Source organism: Acromyrmex echinatior, chromosome 14 (genome assembly GCF_024713525.1).
Source record: "Acromyrmex echinatior isolate Ae372 chromosome 14, ASM2471352v2, whole genome shotgun sequence".
Lineage (NCBI taxonomy): Eukaryota > Metazoa > Arthropoda > Insecta > Hymenoptera > Formicidae > Acromyrmex > Acromyrmex echinatior.
In genome coordinates, this window is record NC_141865.1 from 10,227,470 (window position 1) to 10,245,655 (window position 18,186).

Genomic DNA, 18,186 nt, shown 5'->3' on the forward strand with positions numbered 1-18,186 from the left:
AAGGCATCTATTACGAAGATTTTGACATGCAATATATCCAGTGATGAAGAAATAATATCGCGACGTCTATAAATGAATAAAAATATGAAATAGGCTGCTTGACATGATGCGTGAACGTTATTGCGTATGTAAAATGCTTTTTTAAACATCTCGATAATTTTTGACGAAGTTATTCTTGAAATTTGCCTGCTGCTTCTCAAGAAAATTAAAATCACTTAAAATCAGGATATTAGGAAATCAGTTAAATAGGATCAAATTCAAATTTCACATTTCTCTAAAAAATGCGAGTCGCGAATCGATAATTGAAATTCATTTTGAAACTGTAACAAATTTTTTTAATTGCAAGTTAAGTTTAATATTTTCTCTTTAAAATGATTTTTAATACACTACAATTTTTTTTCACTGAATGACTATTTGCAGTGAATAGTATTTCCTGGTCTTTTCTCTAAAAGTTTGTAAAAATTTTGCCGTTGGTATTAGTATTACTCTTGGCAAAATTTTACATACAAATTTTACATTACTTTTAGAGAAAAGACGAGAAAATACACTATTCACTTCAATTTAAAAGAATTAAAGGAAGAAATTGAGCAATCACTTTTCTTGCAATTATAGAATATCTTATTGTGCATAGATTTTCAGGAATATTCTTTTGTGATTATTAGGCTGATATTCTTAATCCGTTCTTATTTCTCTGATTGATTCATGACATCTTAAGATAATTTCTAATTGTATTTAGGACGATCTTAAATATAAGATTTACCTATGAATACCGCCCTTATTAATTAACTAGCTAAGTTTATAATAATTAATATTTGTGTTAATTTTAAAAGTGGAAAAAACGTTGAACATTTTTAGAAGAAAATCTAAAAGGGATTATATAAAAAAACCTAGCAAAACAATAAAATCCATCATCGATATATGACATTTTAGAACACCATTTAGTTCGTAACATTTGAAAAGAGCAATCTCGAGCGTCAGAAATTGTCAGAAATGTCGAGGTCTCTCGTCTTCGTAATCTATGTAAAATGGATTGCTTGAAGTTACTGGAAACTCTTGATATATTTGGCTGCGCTGGTGTTTGCATAAGTACTGAAAGTTCGCAACTGCTGCAGAATTCGTTACTCATTTTGCAGACAGAAAATCACTTTCAAAAATGTTATTATTGGGGTAGAATTAATGGGATACAAAACGACTATCATATCGCATATGGTTTTGAAAAGGATTGCATGAACGGTCAAATATATTATTACAGGTAAGAATTTCTTGGATTTCGTGAATTAAAGCTCTGTGAAGATAAGAACAAGTTTATGATATATGAAACAACTCTGTATAATTTTTGTAAATATTAGTAAAAAGAATATTCGTTAATTAATTAGAATATTGATATTGTAAAGCTGATTTTAGGTTTTGAAGAAGAGTTAATTACTTTATAAAAGGCCTTCTTTATGTCTTTCAATTTTAGGTCAATTAAAATATCAATTTTAATAACAAATTTCTGATGTCTCTCTTTGCAGTATAGATTGTATGACTTGGCTATTGCTGCCCAAAGCGACAAAAAGTGCACGATTCTTGAGCCCCCTAGCAATTAATCTATTCGAAGGCGAACCGTCCATTGTCACAAATGTTTATGATGTTAACCCACCGTTTCCGCCAAATGAGGATCCTGAGATTTATTATGACGTAATTGCGAAATGATTTTTCTTTTAAATTCTCTCCGAGAAAAATCGAAAAATTGATTGAAAAATTGTCCTCAAGAAATTTATTGTGAGAATTGAGCTATTTTGAATATTAATGTAGCCTAAAATATGTATGTATTTTAAGTTATTCTATAGAGATTCAGTTTAATTCTAGTTTAATCTAGTACAATGATAAAAATGTAAAACGGTGTTAGGGTCCCATGCCGAAGGAATTGAAAGAGGAGGATCGTCTTGCGGCCACTGTGGAACTAATCACGGAAGACGCTGCGATCATTCCACGAGGTGCCTGGTTTAAATGTCCGAATGGCGACGTAATCGAGAATTTGAGTTTCAGCGGTCTCTGTAAGATAGATGCCTCAAATTTGAAATCCTTTTTGCATGCCCGTCCCCCGAAGGAGAAGTGGAACGTGAATTTATCTTCCCGACCTGATTACAATTACGCGTTGGATTTTTTGGACAGCATAGATATGGATGTCCCTCAAGGTGCGATTTAAAAAAAAAAAAAATCGAGAGGTGATATGTTTAGTCCAATATTATAATATTATAAATGGTAAAATTTGACACAGCATTATTGTATATAATAATAGTAATAATAACTTTATTATTTACGATCTTTATAATCCGTTCTTATCTTAAGATTAAGTAATGCCTTAAGATGTTAATACAGCACTGTGATTGATTTCTAACACTTTAAGATTGTATTTAAGACCAACTATAAAAATACCGAGAGAAATCTGTTTATTAATTTTTAGAATGTTGGAATCTGCAGTTTCTCTTAGGCGATCGCACAGCCATTTTACATAGCTTGTATTGGCATGGCATGACCTTCTTCCATAAGTTGAACTCCCCACATCACGGATTTTTGTATGTCGGACATGGGAAAAAGAATCTAGACCTTCCGTTCATGATTTGATGCGAGATAAATGACTATAAAAGTACAAAATGTCATATGCATGCGATATTAATAAATGATGAATTCAAATTATTAAGCGTAACTGTATACAGCGTAACGACGATATCATTTAATTTATTTTAATGTAATGTCTAGCAAATTAATTGGTATAAAAAAAATCTAGTTGAATATTGCATCATTATTCTGTTCATAAAAGCATTAAGATACGATTATCAAAAAAATTAATTAATAGTTTATGAGATATTCTATATTTCATATAAAATGTTCTAAAATAAAGTATAAAATGTCTCGTAAACATTGATTTTTTGATAATTCTATTTTAACGTTTTTGTATGTAGAATAATACAAGAATCATATATAAAAAAAAAATCATACAATTCCAATTAAAAAAACAAAGATGATTTTCAAATCTTCAAAAATGCTCCATTAAAAAAAAAATTTAAAAAAAACTTCATCATATTATCTTTGATACTAAATGAATAGAAAAAAAATTTTATATTTTGCTCTTAGAAATCATAGTTTTATATTATAAATAATATAGTCTGTAATGTGAGATAATGCAGAGAATTGCAAAATCAATGCACTGGGTTGAATGATCGGTTAATCGATACGCGCATCAATATAATTCGTAACACTATTGTCCTTAACGTCCGCTTCCTGTCACGAAAATACATTGCTTGTCGGTATTCCTGTGTCTGACTGTGTCCGCTTTCGGTGACATTCTCGAATTCGCGACAACATTAAATTTTGTGCTTCCTGCGGAATGCGTGCATCCTCGCGTCGGTTCGTCACCCAGCATTCCGTGAAAGGAAACTTGGCGTAGCGATTAGCATAACTTGCGAGGAAACGAGCTGGGGGAGTCGTATCGTATATTCCTGATAAGTCAATTTTATGTCGTAATAGGAGAGAATAAAATGCGATTCTGTTAATATCAATTTAACTTTAATATTTAATTAGGTATCAATCGCTGGTGAAAAATTTCCATGAAATTATTTCACCTTTTGAAATATTTTAGTGAAATTGATGAAAATTTATTGAAATTTCATTAAAAATGAATTTCTAGCATACTAAAAAAATCGCTAAAATTAAAGTGAAATTTTACTAAAAATTTTACTAATTATAATTTAAAAATCGCTGAAATTGAGCTTAAATTTTTTCTGAAATGCTGAAATTTTGTTGAAAATGTCCAAAACATTTCAGCGAAATTTTTCCATCAGAGATTTAATGTCAAGAAAACGATATAAGATAGAGTGATGCTTTTTCATCCATTTCTCGCGATAATATTTACATATGTTTCTAAACAATACATATTGAATATTTAAAAGTTGTACTTATGTTCTCAAGAGACAATCCTGATTGACTGTATAATGTAGGGCACTTGACACTATATAAATGCTTGGAAGTTTTTGATTGACTAATCGGAAGAAGGAATTTTACTAATTGAAATAAAAAAATGTTTTGAAGAGTTCGAGCAACAAGTGAACCGTAGTCATAATTGTAAGCATTTCACTGCAAAGAGATATTGTTTGCCATCGTAAAAATTTGTATATTACTTTAAAATTGAAACTGACAGAAGAGCCTCGGTCTATTCAATTGTGAGACATTAGAAAGATGTTCCAATTACATGAGAAGGACACAGATTTTTCAAATACTGAGAAAAATTTCTGATTGAAAATGGACAAACCATTATATCAATCAGAATTCTAATAATCTTAATTAAAATTATAATAGATTCATTTATATTAGATCAGAAAATTTTTATTTGTTTACTTTCAATCAGAACTTCAATAATTACAATCAGACTCTTTTCACACAGTGAATATACTATATAATATACATCAGAAATATCCCAGATAACTAATAGTTTCTTATAAGAAAGAAAATAGTTACTTGGCACAAATTTCCTTTCAGTTGCCATAAAAATGTCCACAATCTATTTGTAAGAGGGATCTGTTGATTGTTGAGTATTGTTATCAAATTGCTTGTACTCGTTGATAACCATAAAAATCGACAATCCAATAGTAGACAAAAGTAGAAGTCGCTTTCCTCGATATATTGCGAATAATTTAAATAACTTGTCTGGGATATTTTCTATTATTTTACATGCAAATTTCCCATTATTCCATTTATATTCGCAGAAATATTTTGGCAAGTGTGCGCGCCGATTTTAAATTTGCATCAAGAAGTTTCGTTTAGTTTATACCTACATAAATTTTTCCTAATTTGTTCAAATTCTCTTAAAAAAACGTCGAGCGAAACATTGTTGATTGTTCTACTTGTTAAACAGCTCATAAAAAGCATTCAATTTTAGTTACGTGCCGTAATAATTCACATTTTTGATTTGCTACAATTTTGAAAATGTCCTATGACGTCACACGCTGCTTGCAACGTCACGCGTTCCCGCTCGCCCCGCCGCCATGACAGTTTTCGCAACCGACAGTACAAAAACATGTAGCACGATCGATCCTCGATTAATTGTGAATTTTACTTATTATCAGTGTACGGTGACTAACAATTTTCGTCGGGAGTGTCGATTATAGTGAGGAACGATTGTTAGAACGTGTCGGTCATCGTGGATCGTCGCGATTAGTGTCGTTTTTTGACGATTGCTTCATATCGTGAAATCGATATCGTTTCGGTGAGTACAGATTTCGATGATGTAGGCAGTGTAGATAATGGGCAGCTTTTCTATCATAAGCGGGAATGTGATAATCCATAAAAATATCGAGTGGAATTGCGCATAAATACATTAGCAGCGAATTTTTTACACTCTTGCATTGAAAATAAATTTACTGAATTTTATTAAATATTGGTTTGAATAGTACTTACGAAATATTTCTACGTTCCAATTTTTATTCAATTTTATTCAATTTTTATCCAAGTATAATATTTTTTTTTAATTTTTACGCCAAGGTGTACTTCGATTCTGTAACTTTTAACAACAGTTCAGTATTGTTATATCTTATTGCGCAGCAATTTTTCTCTTTATCTTTTATATAATATTTGCACAACGACAGTATAACGATACCGACACGTTACTACATAATTTAATTTGAAGATTACAGTAATATTGAGATCTTAGAGAGTTTCATGCGATCCTTGGAGTCGATGTATATCTTGAAACGAGGTAAATTACAAAAATGAGTGAATTTATTCATAATAGCTGCTTTTAGCACAGAAAGTATAGCAACAACTGTTGTAAAATTCTTTAATATGATTGATTTATACATTTAGATCCAAAGGAACTAAGAATACGACAATAATTCATATTGAAGAATTTTACAGCAGTTGCAAAACTTTATCTGCTGAACGTAGACAACTTCATTGATCAACATTTAGAAAATTTCCTCACTTTTATCATTTTCACCTTGTATAGATACACAATCAACTCTAAGGGGTCTGTTTTTTATTGCTGCACTCTGAACCAGTGCAATAATAAAAGTGAAACAAACATATATTTGTTTTACTTCAACTTATTGCACTGTGTGTACTAGTTCAGAAAGTGCAGCAATAAAAAAGATCTCTAGATTCGTATCGATCACGTTAAAAAAAAGCGCCAGATCTTCAGAGTGAATTGAATAGTACGCGTTTCGGTTGCCGGCGTTGCAGCGTTTTGAATTTTCCGCCTGTGCGGTCGTCCATCGTCGTTCGCCGCGACGGCGTCGGATGGCGCCACCAGTCTGACGAGTGTCGGTGCATTTCAACTTAACCTACCGGGGGAGACGCACAAGCGCAGTTGAACCGACCAAGTCGGAAACGCAGTGACCCGGCGTCTCGACGAGTGAAGTGTCCGTTGATTGCGGAGTGATCCTGACGTTGCGGCCTGTGCCTTCTTGCGAATTTGACGAGGATACCACGCCGCATACGGTGAGTGCTAGTGAGTAATCGCGTCGTGCTCGCGAATCCACCCGTCGCCGTGCCGGGATTTCCGTTACTTCGGCCGCGAGGACTCCGTAAAATTGCGTGCGAACGCGTCTGGCCGGCCCGAAGGGAAGCCGGCTTCGCGAAGGCTGATCTCCCGAATCTCCTGGGCGATCACATAGAAGATCTCGGGAAAAATCTCGATAAATCACGCGTCTTCGATCCGACTTGAAATACTCAGTATCGGTCCATTTGGATTGCTTCTGGAAAAAGCACATTTTTCCCCCTTTTGAAACTGTTCTCCTACCTCCCGCGACTGGTGCCATAGGCGGGTTTTGCTATTCGTACGTTTTGCAAGTCGAAACACACGCAAGGACTCTTCCGGTTTTCTGAGAATTTTCTGGAGTACTGCGTATTTCTCAAGACTTTCCGCGAAATAGAAATAATCATCGTGATGATGAAATAATAAAATATTTAACAGGAGCACGAACCTATTTCCGTTAATTATTAGAATGGAAATTTATGGTAAATTAAGACGCATATATTGAATAAATTGTAATTGTAAAGAATAATGTCGAGATTTTTGTCGAGAGTCTTTCGATCGATTTACCGTTAAATTTTAACGAAATGTTCGATTTTAATTGCGCACCTAGATGTAAGATATTTATTGTCGTCTCTTGTTTATGAACATTCTCCCTTTTTTTGTGTTTACGCGATAGCATTTATGCGACGTGTCGTCGCGCTCGATTCAAGGTTAGCAGGGTCAAAGAGAATTACGGACCTGTCGTTGCCTGGCAAGAAGCACATTTCTTGCTCTCTTTCCCTTTCGAGAAATGCGTAGAGGGCAGTTAATTCTGTCCCGAGTCCATCCATTTCCCATTTTGTTGCTTTGGTGACATCTGTTTGACGCGATAAAAAGTTTATATTAAATGTGTAATGTATGCTGAACATTATGCGTGAGTCGATATTTTTCTGAAGTCTCGTACCAAACGGATAGGATGATAAACGAAATATTTAGCACGAACTGAAAAATTATATCTGAATCTGGAAGAGCACATATTTGATATACCTTTATTTAAAATACAGTATTTGCAATACAAGTGTATTTTGTATTTCAACGGAGCACATTAAAGTATTTTGTATTAAAATTGAAAAATCGATTTTCTATATTTTGTGATTCAAATAATAAGATTGATTGTATTTGATCTTAATATTTGAAATATAAAACACAAAATACTTTTAATATTTTTCGTTATTAATACTAAAATATAAAATAGTTTTATATGTTCCCATAAAATATAAAACATTTTCATGTGTTTCGTTGAAATATAAAATACAATTGTTTTATTAATACTATTATATTTTTTAAATAAGAGTATTTCAAATATCTCCAGCCCTAATTATATCTATACTCAATATATAAAAAGTGTATGTGATATTCGTAGTTATTTGATCATTGGAAACACGTCAGAAAGGCGAGTTTTTCTATCGCCTTTTAAGAAATTTCAGATAGATGATAACTTGATAGTGACATTAAAAGAAATCGATAAGATTCGATTCGTTCGAAATTACTAAGTTTCATATAATCTAAAAATAAAGATTTAGATATTACGATAAAAATACTGTGATGTCCAATAATTTTTCAAGCTTATTGTTAAATCTAAATATTCTTATTATATTTAAATTGCCGATCTTATAAAAAGTTAATTTACTTCTTTTAGCAAAAATATATTATCGTTATATTTTTGACTTTTTTGAAATTTAAATGTACTACTTAAATATGCTATGTTAATTAATTTTAATAAAACGTATAAATTGAACAAATTAATATAATATTTAAATTTAAATATATTATGTATATAATATAATATATTTTTGTCTTTTTAAAATCTTTATTATATATTAGAGGCGTGTAATTTATTATTTGCATTTATTAATATCGAATCTCTCTTATTAGTATTATTTTTACAAATTATTTCTTATTGTTAATTTAATTGAAATAATCGAAGTTTATTTTCTGATCATTCAAGCTCATTTCTATCAATATAAATTAACTTTCTAATCTCGAATTAACTTATTCTTTCTCTTTTTCTAATACTCGTTTGTATCGATGTAGTTTAATTTTGAACTCTGTTCAATTAAGTCTTCATTTTTTTTAATAATTCTAAGAATTAAAAAAAGATGAGTAAATTAAATCGAGATTAAAGTTATTTTACATTAGAATAAAAATTACTGATGTTCTTAACCTTTCATGGACTTACATACTTACTTTTACTTATTTCGTTGGCATTTTGTCTTTTTTATCGAGCTTAATTTTTTTTACTCTTCCAGGCTTTGAAAAAAATCTAAACAAATTCAGAATTATTTTTCAACATCTCTGTTACATTACCAAATAGTTATTTAATTCAAATGTTAAAATCTTTAGTTTTAATAAAAATTGAAATTTATGCCAAGAAATTTGAATATGAAATTTCGTCTGAATCATTAAAAATGTCCTAATGTATCTACGAAGGGTTAAGTTTCTATCACACGTCAGGGAGTTTCAATACAGTCATCCTTTCCACTCTCTCTGCAGACGAGAAAACGATCTGTCACTAATTTCGCGATTCTGATAGTCGTGATCGACTTTTCGTGGATCATAAGAACGGCAATCTCGTCGCGGTTTTCGATTTGTTCCTGCGGTTTCGCGATGCCGTTCATCATACGGTGCCATTCCCTTCGTATACAAGATAGATTTATTTTTGCACATATGTCGAAGAAATCAATGACTAACTCCAACAGCCTCTCTCTTTCTGCTCTCCTCCTTCGGTAGAAAACCCTCTCTGCTGGCTCTTATCTGATTCATATGCGCGGCCCGTACACGTGCGATCGCGTAGCCGATTCCGAGCACGAATCGCGAGTTCCGGTTCCTATTCAAGTAGCATCCTCCGCATCCCAGCGAATACACCACTCGTCTTCGATGTTCTCGTCTTTCTCTTGTATTATCATGCGTGAATATCGTTTCATACGTTTTCCCTCGATATCAGCTTAGATATACATTATTAAATATTAAAGGAGCAATGGCAACCCAATTCTTTGAGTTAAATAACATTTTGTTATTTTTCATTTCTGTATGTCAAAATGTAGGTAAATCAATCCATTTTTGCACAGTAAAAAAATATTTCGTATTTGTGCTGGAAACGATCTCAAGTTCTTGTTAAGATTTTGTGTTGGATTTTTAACATACTCGATTAATTTAACGTAATATGATTATGTTATTTAAATAGTTTAAATTGATATTTAATATTTCTTAGTGTCGAAATAACACAATTTATTAGTAAGTGAAGAAAAAGTAAAAAAAACATAATGTATTTTAAAACGTAAATTCTAAGACGAATAATAAAATATGATAATAAAATATATATATATATAAAGTTAAATCATTTTTTATTATTTGTCTTAGAATTTACGTTTTAAAATATATTATTTTTTTTACTTTTTCTTCACTTACTAATAAATTGTGTTATTTTGACACTAAGAAATATTAAATATCAATTTTATATATATATCATAAATTTTACTGCAAAAATATGCTTTCATGATTTGTTTTTTACAAACTGTATCAATATTACCTGTTTGTGTTAATTTTATAAAATAATAAATTTGTTTTCTTCTAACATTTTATGTTAAATTAACATAAATATGAATGGATTGTTTCAGATATGTGAAATGTGTTAAATATAATAAAAATTTTCCAATGATGTGTAGTTATTTTAAAAGTAAACGATGTTCATGTTATGAAGGAAAATGTATCAGGCAAAGAAAGTCACGCGTCGTAATTGAAGTGGAAATTAATTATTTAATATATTCTTCTTATCACCATCTATAAGTCGTTTCGGTTTCATTTCGAGCTATCTTCGTTGAATAAATCAATATAATTGTTAACGTTGTTTCTCCAAATGGGAAAATAATGAGTGTATCATGTACATTGAAGGCCAAGTGTTTTAAATTCAAAAGGAATTAAGAATTTCAATAAAAATCATTGATACAGTTATGTTGATGAAAATAATAAATTATTAATAATAGAAAATGTTCATATTAATGTATGTATGTATAAATAAAACTAAATTAGAGTGAAATTTGATACACATTTTCTTGAGTTTAACTCCATTGTTTTGGATAAAATCAGTGGCGACCTGGATGGATATGGTTAAAAATAATTGAAATTGGATAAATTTATACATAAATATAAATATGAATTCCACAGTATATATTTTTTTTTCTTATTTTTGGAATGCTTTATAGAGCAGCCTTTACCACGTCGTTCGAAGAAATTACAGATTTTTAGGGGCAACTTTCGAGTTTTTCATTATTTCACCGCTCCTATTATTATTTCTCGTCTTTCCGATCTATTTATGCATCGCCGTAAATTAATTTCTTTTGTTTCTCTCCGCGCCGACAAAAAGGTGGCGGAGATAGCTTGGGACGGCGTTAACGAGCATTTAATTGCGGCGAAATTAATGTTAGGGAGGTATCGCACAATGCTGCTAATAAATGAATCATCGAATTATTATAACAGAAGTTATAAATTGAATTTTGAATCGCAAGAATTATGTACAACGCGGAGAGAAGGAGAAAAAGAGAAAAGAGCTTGTTCGCTCTTGTAGCGCCTTCGTTATCAATTATGACAGAAGAAAATAAATATCGCACTGCCTTGTGTCTTTACGATCATACTCGCGAATCATTCTCGGATTCGAGATGTCGAAAGCTGCGGTTATCGACCCCGCCTCGTCGACACGCTTTTGTCGTTTTCTTTTTAACGCGGGCGAGGTGAAATCCTCTAACGGGATTTGGAGTAAACCATAAAAAACGGCGCGAAAGCATTGCGGCATTCAGTTTCTTTGTTCTGGGCACGCGTAGAAACCTTCGCTCTATATGCCACGATCAGAGAAGGAAAAGTATACAAATGCCAAAAATATATTGATAATTTTTCACAGCAAACGTTTAATAAAACGAAAGACAGGTAGATACGAGGGATAGTTCGAACAGTTTTCAGCCTGACAAAGAAAACTCACGATTTTTGGCAGAATTTTTTTTAAATCGTGCTTTGATTATTGTTATTAATATGTCGGGAAGTAATTTTTAATTCAAGCCGTTCTCCAGTTAAATTTTTGTCTTGATATTAATCGACGAAATCTTTATTTTAGAAGTATAGTTACAAATGCGATATTCTCTAGAGATTCCTAAACATTACATTTTTATGTTTATAATTATAATTTTTGAAAAAGTAATTAATGAGCTGGAACGACGATACTATATATATGAAAAAATATGACACATGGAAAAATTGAAAAATTAGAAAATTAGAAATTAAAATTATTGGATTCTAGTTACAATTTATTGTTCTGATATATTACGTGCAACGTTGGAGGAAGAAGGGAATGTATTTTTCGAGGATCAATATCGATTTACATGCACCACGAGGCGTTCTTCTTCTTAGCCGCAAGTGGCAGGGTAAAGTAAGGTGAGACATGAATGTTTCAACGTCGCCGTCAGTAACAACAAATTATAACGCGATATCTCAGGCACGTATGTGCCAATGGGGAGGGTCTGAAGCGCGTCTTTGTGTGCGCGCGTCGTTTCGTTTTATTCGACAGCGGTAACACGAGAAGATATTGTCCACTTGACGACGGAGAACCACCGCGTGGTCGAAGCGCACTCTTTGTGCACGTGATATTTCATTCCAGGCCGTTCTCTCATTATGTACCAAATAACCCGAGCGCATTCTTCCTTCCTATAAATATATCCGAACTTAACCCTCAAATTGTGTAATCGCGTCCACAAGGTTTTATGTTTAGTATTTCAATTTCTCTCAACTGAAAAGATATACACTGTTACATTCATAATTTCAAATTATATTCAATTTGAGTTATTTTTTAATCATTTCTATGGGTCGCCTCATCCTTCGAGAACTTGGAATTTCATGATAAAAAAATTAATTTTTTCAAAACTTGAGCGCAAAGTTGACACCTTATATTAAAATTTTTTTATAATTAAATTAATAGAATTATTGTAAAAACTTGTCAGGAAGAACTATAGAATTATTATAGATATAAATAAAACTACATAAAATTTTCAATTTTTGAAAATGATGCCAACTTCACAGAGATGCCATTGCTTCTACTCAACAGCCAGTATTCATAAGTCAGTTCTTATATTTGAGATATTTGTCTCAAGTACAGTCTTAAGATGTCATAAACTTATCAGAGAGCTGTGTTTCCATCTTAAGATGATTTTAAGATAAGAATGGATTATAATATAATAATATCATCCAATATGTCATTACTTTACTTAAAACAATAGAGTTAAATAATTTAACTTAGAAAAATGAATATTAAATTTCAAGAATATTAATTTGATTCAAATTTATTATTTACTAGTACATACGTTAATATGATTATTTACTTTGAATCTAATCATTGAAATAGATTGATTCAGTTAAAAAATAAAATATTATTTAATTCAATAAATATTGGATTGTCATTGCTCCTTTGATAACAGTGTATTTGAGAATATATTCGCAAGACGAATTATAATAATTGGAGAAATTTGCTTCTAATTATTGAAAGTTCTTCCATGCCATAAATAATTATTATGTCGATGTCTATTGATAATCTCAAATGAAACCATTTCGAAATATTCTTTTCGTAATTTACATGATGGATCGTAGACCCAGATAGCAAATAACATTCCATTCCACAGATCACTTAATGCTCATGTATCAATTTAGTATCTTAATAATTATCAGTAATAGATGAAGCCTGTCCGATCGTAACGTACGTTTTATCGTAGCGTGCCTCATCTCGGTCAATCGATCTCGAACGTTATTCACTATCTTCACACGGCATTCTTTTTTTTGTCCATGAAATTCCGAGCTCTCGGATCTACGAGGATCCGAGGATGCGTTTCGTAACGTTCGCCGGGTAATGGCAGGCGGGGCGCGCCGAGAAGGGAAAGAGGAAGAAGATGAGGAGGAAATAAAGCAAAAGACGCAGCCGTGGCGGAGGTGGAGGTGGTGGTGGTCGATCGGTCGGAGGTGAGGAGGAGTGCGGGAGGTGAGGGAGGCCCAGGCCGGGAGGGCCCCGTGTTTCGAATGGGCGAAGAGCCTGAGGCCCTCGAGGAAAGGCGAGCTCGCTGGGGCTCCTTGTCCCCGACGTTTAATTTCAGGCAGTCCTGAGGAGTTCTCTCGCAATATCTACGCCGCGTTTAACGTCGGGACACGGGGGCCTTGGGAAGACCGAAGAGATGCCCGCGAGATCAGGATAGAGGCTCGGAACCAGTTCTCGCGCCTTAAACCGCGCCGGCGCGGTTCTCACGCATTACAGCCGCGCTGCGTGATTTCATCCGGCCTAATTGGCCCGCCGGGCCCGAATGAGAATCCCTGCGTGATACCGTCCGTACAGCAGGATACCGTGCGGCCGTATGCATTAAGGAAAGCCGGCCTGGTTAGGTATAACGCGCATTGGCATGCCCGCCATTTTCGATTATCTCGTCGTGGTGACGCAAATGATAATTTTCGGTCGAAATACGTCGTTAAATTCATAACGCCGAGTTATATCCCAGTCATTTTTAATCATTTCTATAAATCGTCACTGCTCCTATTCAATACGTCGTTAATTTAACCAACGTTTCTGTTAATATACATATAATTTAATTTTAACCTTGGTTCAACTAAGTAAGAATTGTAAGAATTAGAAAAGATGGAGAGCAAGTTGAACCGAGATAAAAAAAATTTAGATTGGTAGAAATGGATGTGAAACAATGAAGTTAAATAATATTTAACTGAAGAAAGTATACTAAATTTGACTCAAATTTAGTTCATTACTTATACTGAGAAGAAGATGCCTAAAAATATATTTGTGAGAAATATATTTATTTCACTGAAATAAATATTTATTTAAGTACGGGCGAAATAAAATTTTATTCTTAGCAAATAAACTATGTGTTTTATTTTTTTGCAATTAATGAGATATATTCACAGAAATGAAATATATTTCATATAAATAAGATATATTTCACAGAAATATATATTTCATCCTCACAATCAAATCTCATAAGTAACATTTGCTTCGCTATACTTTGACATTTTTCTCTCAATATAATCACTAAGCATATCTGATGTTTATTTTGAAACTAAACACAAAAATGGAATGATTTACATTACCTTTTAACACAGAAAGTGATAAAATGTTATTTAACTCCAAGGATTGGGTTACCCTTGATATCTACTATAATAAATACAATTTGTGGATTTAAAGAAATTGATATAAAGACGATGCAGGAGTCCACCAAGAAAAGTTAATGTATATTGATTACTTTTTATTGATTCGCATGATCGAGAATGACCCTCGATAATTCAAAGCTACTTATGCTTTAGGAGTTTGAATCAAGAAAAATATGGAAACGATCGCGAGCTCGACAAGTTGAGTTATCGTTAGTAAACTAAATTACGATCCTTTACATGCACGCGTGTACGCCCATGCACGTGGCGAGACGATGCGCGGCAAACGCCGCATGATTAAAAACTCACGTGGCTGCGAAGATGTTCATACGCGATGCATAGCAATGAAGCACCGTTCCGTAAAACCGACGTGCGCGTCTCTCGGCAAAAAAAAAAGGAGGTAAATGGTTTCCTGCGATCGCGCGCTTTTTTCCTGCACTACCGGTCTTTTCGCCGTTGTGTCTTCATTCGTGCCTCGTTCTCGATCTCGTGTCTATTGCAACCGACAATCGTTCTTACCGGTTGTAATCTTTGGAAGAAGCAAAATGGAAGAAGAGATGGAATTAGCAAATGTTCCTTTTTTTTTTATTTTATTTCACGTCTGCACAAGTTCCTCATGAATAGGGCAACCAGACATTCTTGTGTTACTCAGAAGACATCTCCTTTTCTTGAAATATTCTCACGGGTTTCGGAAATGCTTAATCTTGTATTTACTATATATGTGATTTAATAAAAAACTACATTTCTCTCTTCACTGTAATTTATTTGTACTGTAGTTAAATGTGGGACTCGTGTGTTAAAGTTTCAAAGAAAATTAACCTTCCATCTATATTTGGATCTTTTTCGACACAAAATTTTATTTGAATTTTATCATATTTATCCAAATTTTTATTAAATAAAAATTTTAACATTTAAGTTAAAAAACTGTTTAGTAATATAATAAGGATGTTGAAATGTAACCTTGAATTTTATTTGGATGTTGAAATGTAACCTTGAATTGTTTTCTAACAATCTAGGACAATAAAAAAAAACTTGATTTGGACAAAAAAGACTCAGATATTGGAGGAAGTAAAAATATAATTATAAACGAAGGATTAAGAATCCATATAAAAATTTAACATTAATACTTGTTAATTAATCATTTATTTTAAGTGTTAAAAATGTCAAAAGAATTAATTAAATAATTAATTAACCAGTACTAATATTAAATAAAGGAGTAAAGTGAAATTAAAAAATAATTTTAATAATTAGAGTAAAGAGATTAAAACAAATAACTCCGTTCACGTTTCAAGAATTATGAATATTCTAGTTTTTATCGTTTTATAAGAAATTACAGCTCTGCTTTTGAATCAATTCTATAATATCACGATATTATAAGTTATCGCTAACAGGAAGTATCGAATATATGCGCCGCGTTGTCTTTAACAGAAAAGAGAGTTGAGAATTACATACACCGTTATCATATCGGCAGTGATTTTCGTCCTCAGGTATCGTTACGGTGATTATACAGACTTTATTGTAAAGAACAGTCTTTTATTTCAAGTTGTTCTTTTTAAGTTTATGTATTTTTTCAAAATTAATGTTGTCTTTTATTTTAATAATATTACGGGAAATTCCTTTCTGATTAGCATTCCAATGTTAATATATGCACTAATGAGCGAACGTTTACAAAAATAAATTTGTATGCAATTTTTAATGTTAGTTCAAACCGAACAACAAATTCACAATAATAATATCGAAGCGAACAAGGATTGATTGAAAAGTGACTTTTAATAATTAAATAAATTTGCAGCTATTTGATGTCATTTTTTTCATTTTGATGTTATGATGTTATGACTTGTGCTTTATTTTATCTCGGATATATCGTGCAGAAACATTTAAAAAATTAATGCGCAGACCTTTGAGAATCATAAACGAATTTCGGAATATTAGGAATAAAGTCTTAAAATTTAAAAGGTTTGCCTTTTTTTTATTTCTTCTAAGAAAATATGGCCACTATAGGTATCGTATTGCCAGAATAGATCGTATTAATTATTTCGTAAGATCGGTTCCTTTCATGGACCACTGAACGCGATAGCAAATTCTTTAGGAATAAATCACAGGCGCGGTATATAAGTACCACAGAAAGGCGCGGGCCAACTCGACTGTGATTATGCAACTTTTGTATCGCTTCACACCTCTTTCTATCTCTCGATAACGCGTTTCTCCAACGAGTTGAAGACTTTTAGCCTTGTTATTTGAAGCCAGGCGAGGAGGTACTACTCTAAATTCTAACGAAAATTTGTATTTGTATATATGTTTAATTTTATGTGTATATATAATTTTGTGATAAGACTAACTGGAGTCTGAACATCGTGCTTGTGCTATCTGACACATCTGAACGTAAAGAACATAAATTACTTAAAGTATACATTCCTATGTCTTATCAACCATTCGTTCTTCGTAAACTTCGGCGAAATGTTTCCTTGTGGGATTTTCGTTGCAACGAGGAAAGTTTGTTTTTCTCTCCGAGAATCTCTCAAATCCCTTCGAACAAAGCTATTTCGTTCGTTCGATAGCTCGCGTAGGGACGCGTGTCGCGACCTTCCTTCACCTCCGAGAGATTTTCGGCTCGTCGATCGGAGTGCGTAGATAGAGCTATGCGTGAATGCGCGTAATGTCGGTCGCGAGCGCGCCTTTATTCCTTCCTGAGAAGTGGCGCGGCCAGGGACGATGGATGGAACGGACGAAGGGCCCAGGCGGAAGGGGGACGTATGGGGGTTATGGGGGCACGTTCACACAAAACGGCCACTACAGACACCGGCAGCTGTTCACCATCCGTGTCCTACTCTCCACGCTTGGCTCCCTCTTCTCCCCCGCATTCTTAGCTCGGCTTAACCTCGCCCTTCCTCCCCCACTCGCGCTCGCTATCCCCCGCTATCACCCTCTTTCCCGCCGTATCCCCTGGCCATCCCTACAAAAATTCGTAGCTTCTGTGCCCGTCCGCTCCCCTTTCTTGTTTCTCTCTCGATCTTCGATCGATTGTAACGAAGATTTCATATGGACGGCTACGATACAGGCTGTGTAAAATTTACTGCCAGTACTGAAAATCTATAGTGCACGCGACGTAAATTATAGATTTTCAGTACTGGTAGTAAATTTTGGAACACAGCCAAAGTGTGTCTTATTTGTAAATTTTTCGTCATATTTGCTGTATATATTTTTTGGCAAGTGCGAAGTCGGCTCTTTTTATTAGAAATATTAAAATATTAATACTTATTAAGGATATATTATATATACATTTTTTTAAACAGAATTTTTAATAAAATGCTACAGATTTTTCTATGTATTTGAAAGTAATATAACAAATTTAATGGCGATTTAGAATCTAGAAAAATTGTTTTAATAAGAATAGATTAAAAAAAATATAATTAAATTAATAATTAAATTAAAATTAAAAAATTTTTATTTGAATT

General features: G+C 32.8%; 2 protein-coding genes across 4 annotated transcripts in view; both read left to right on the forward strand.

The window, feature by feature from the left end:
- LOC105146486 (A kinase anchor protein 200) overlaps nucleotides 1–18,186 on the forward strand; it is a 146,499-nt gene that overhangs the window by 20,159 nt on the left and 108,154 nt on the right. The window contains exon 1 of one of the 3 annotated variants that reach the window (XM_087413007.1): nucleotides 6,245–6,477. The exons of the other annotated variants lie outside the window; for them this stretch is intronic. The gene's annotated coding sequence lies outside the window, so the exon portion shown is untranslated. Of the gene's footprint in view, nucleotides 1–6,244; nucleotides 6,478–18,186 lie in introns of those variants that run through there. 3 annotated transcript variants of the gene reach the window in all.
- Nucleotides 1,026–4,303, forward strand: Rsph9 (Radial spoke head protein 9). The gene is made up of 4 exons (XM_011056798.2): nucleotides 1,026–1,252; nucleotides 1,515–1,680; nucleotides 1,892–2,180; nucleotides 2,450–4,303. Exons 1-4 carry the CDS (start codon nucleotides 1,026–1,028, stop codon nucleotides 2,608–2,610), a joined length of 843 nt encoding a protein of 280 aa, XP_011055100.1. The 3' UTR covers nucleotides 2,611–4,303.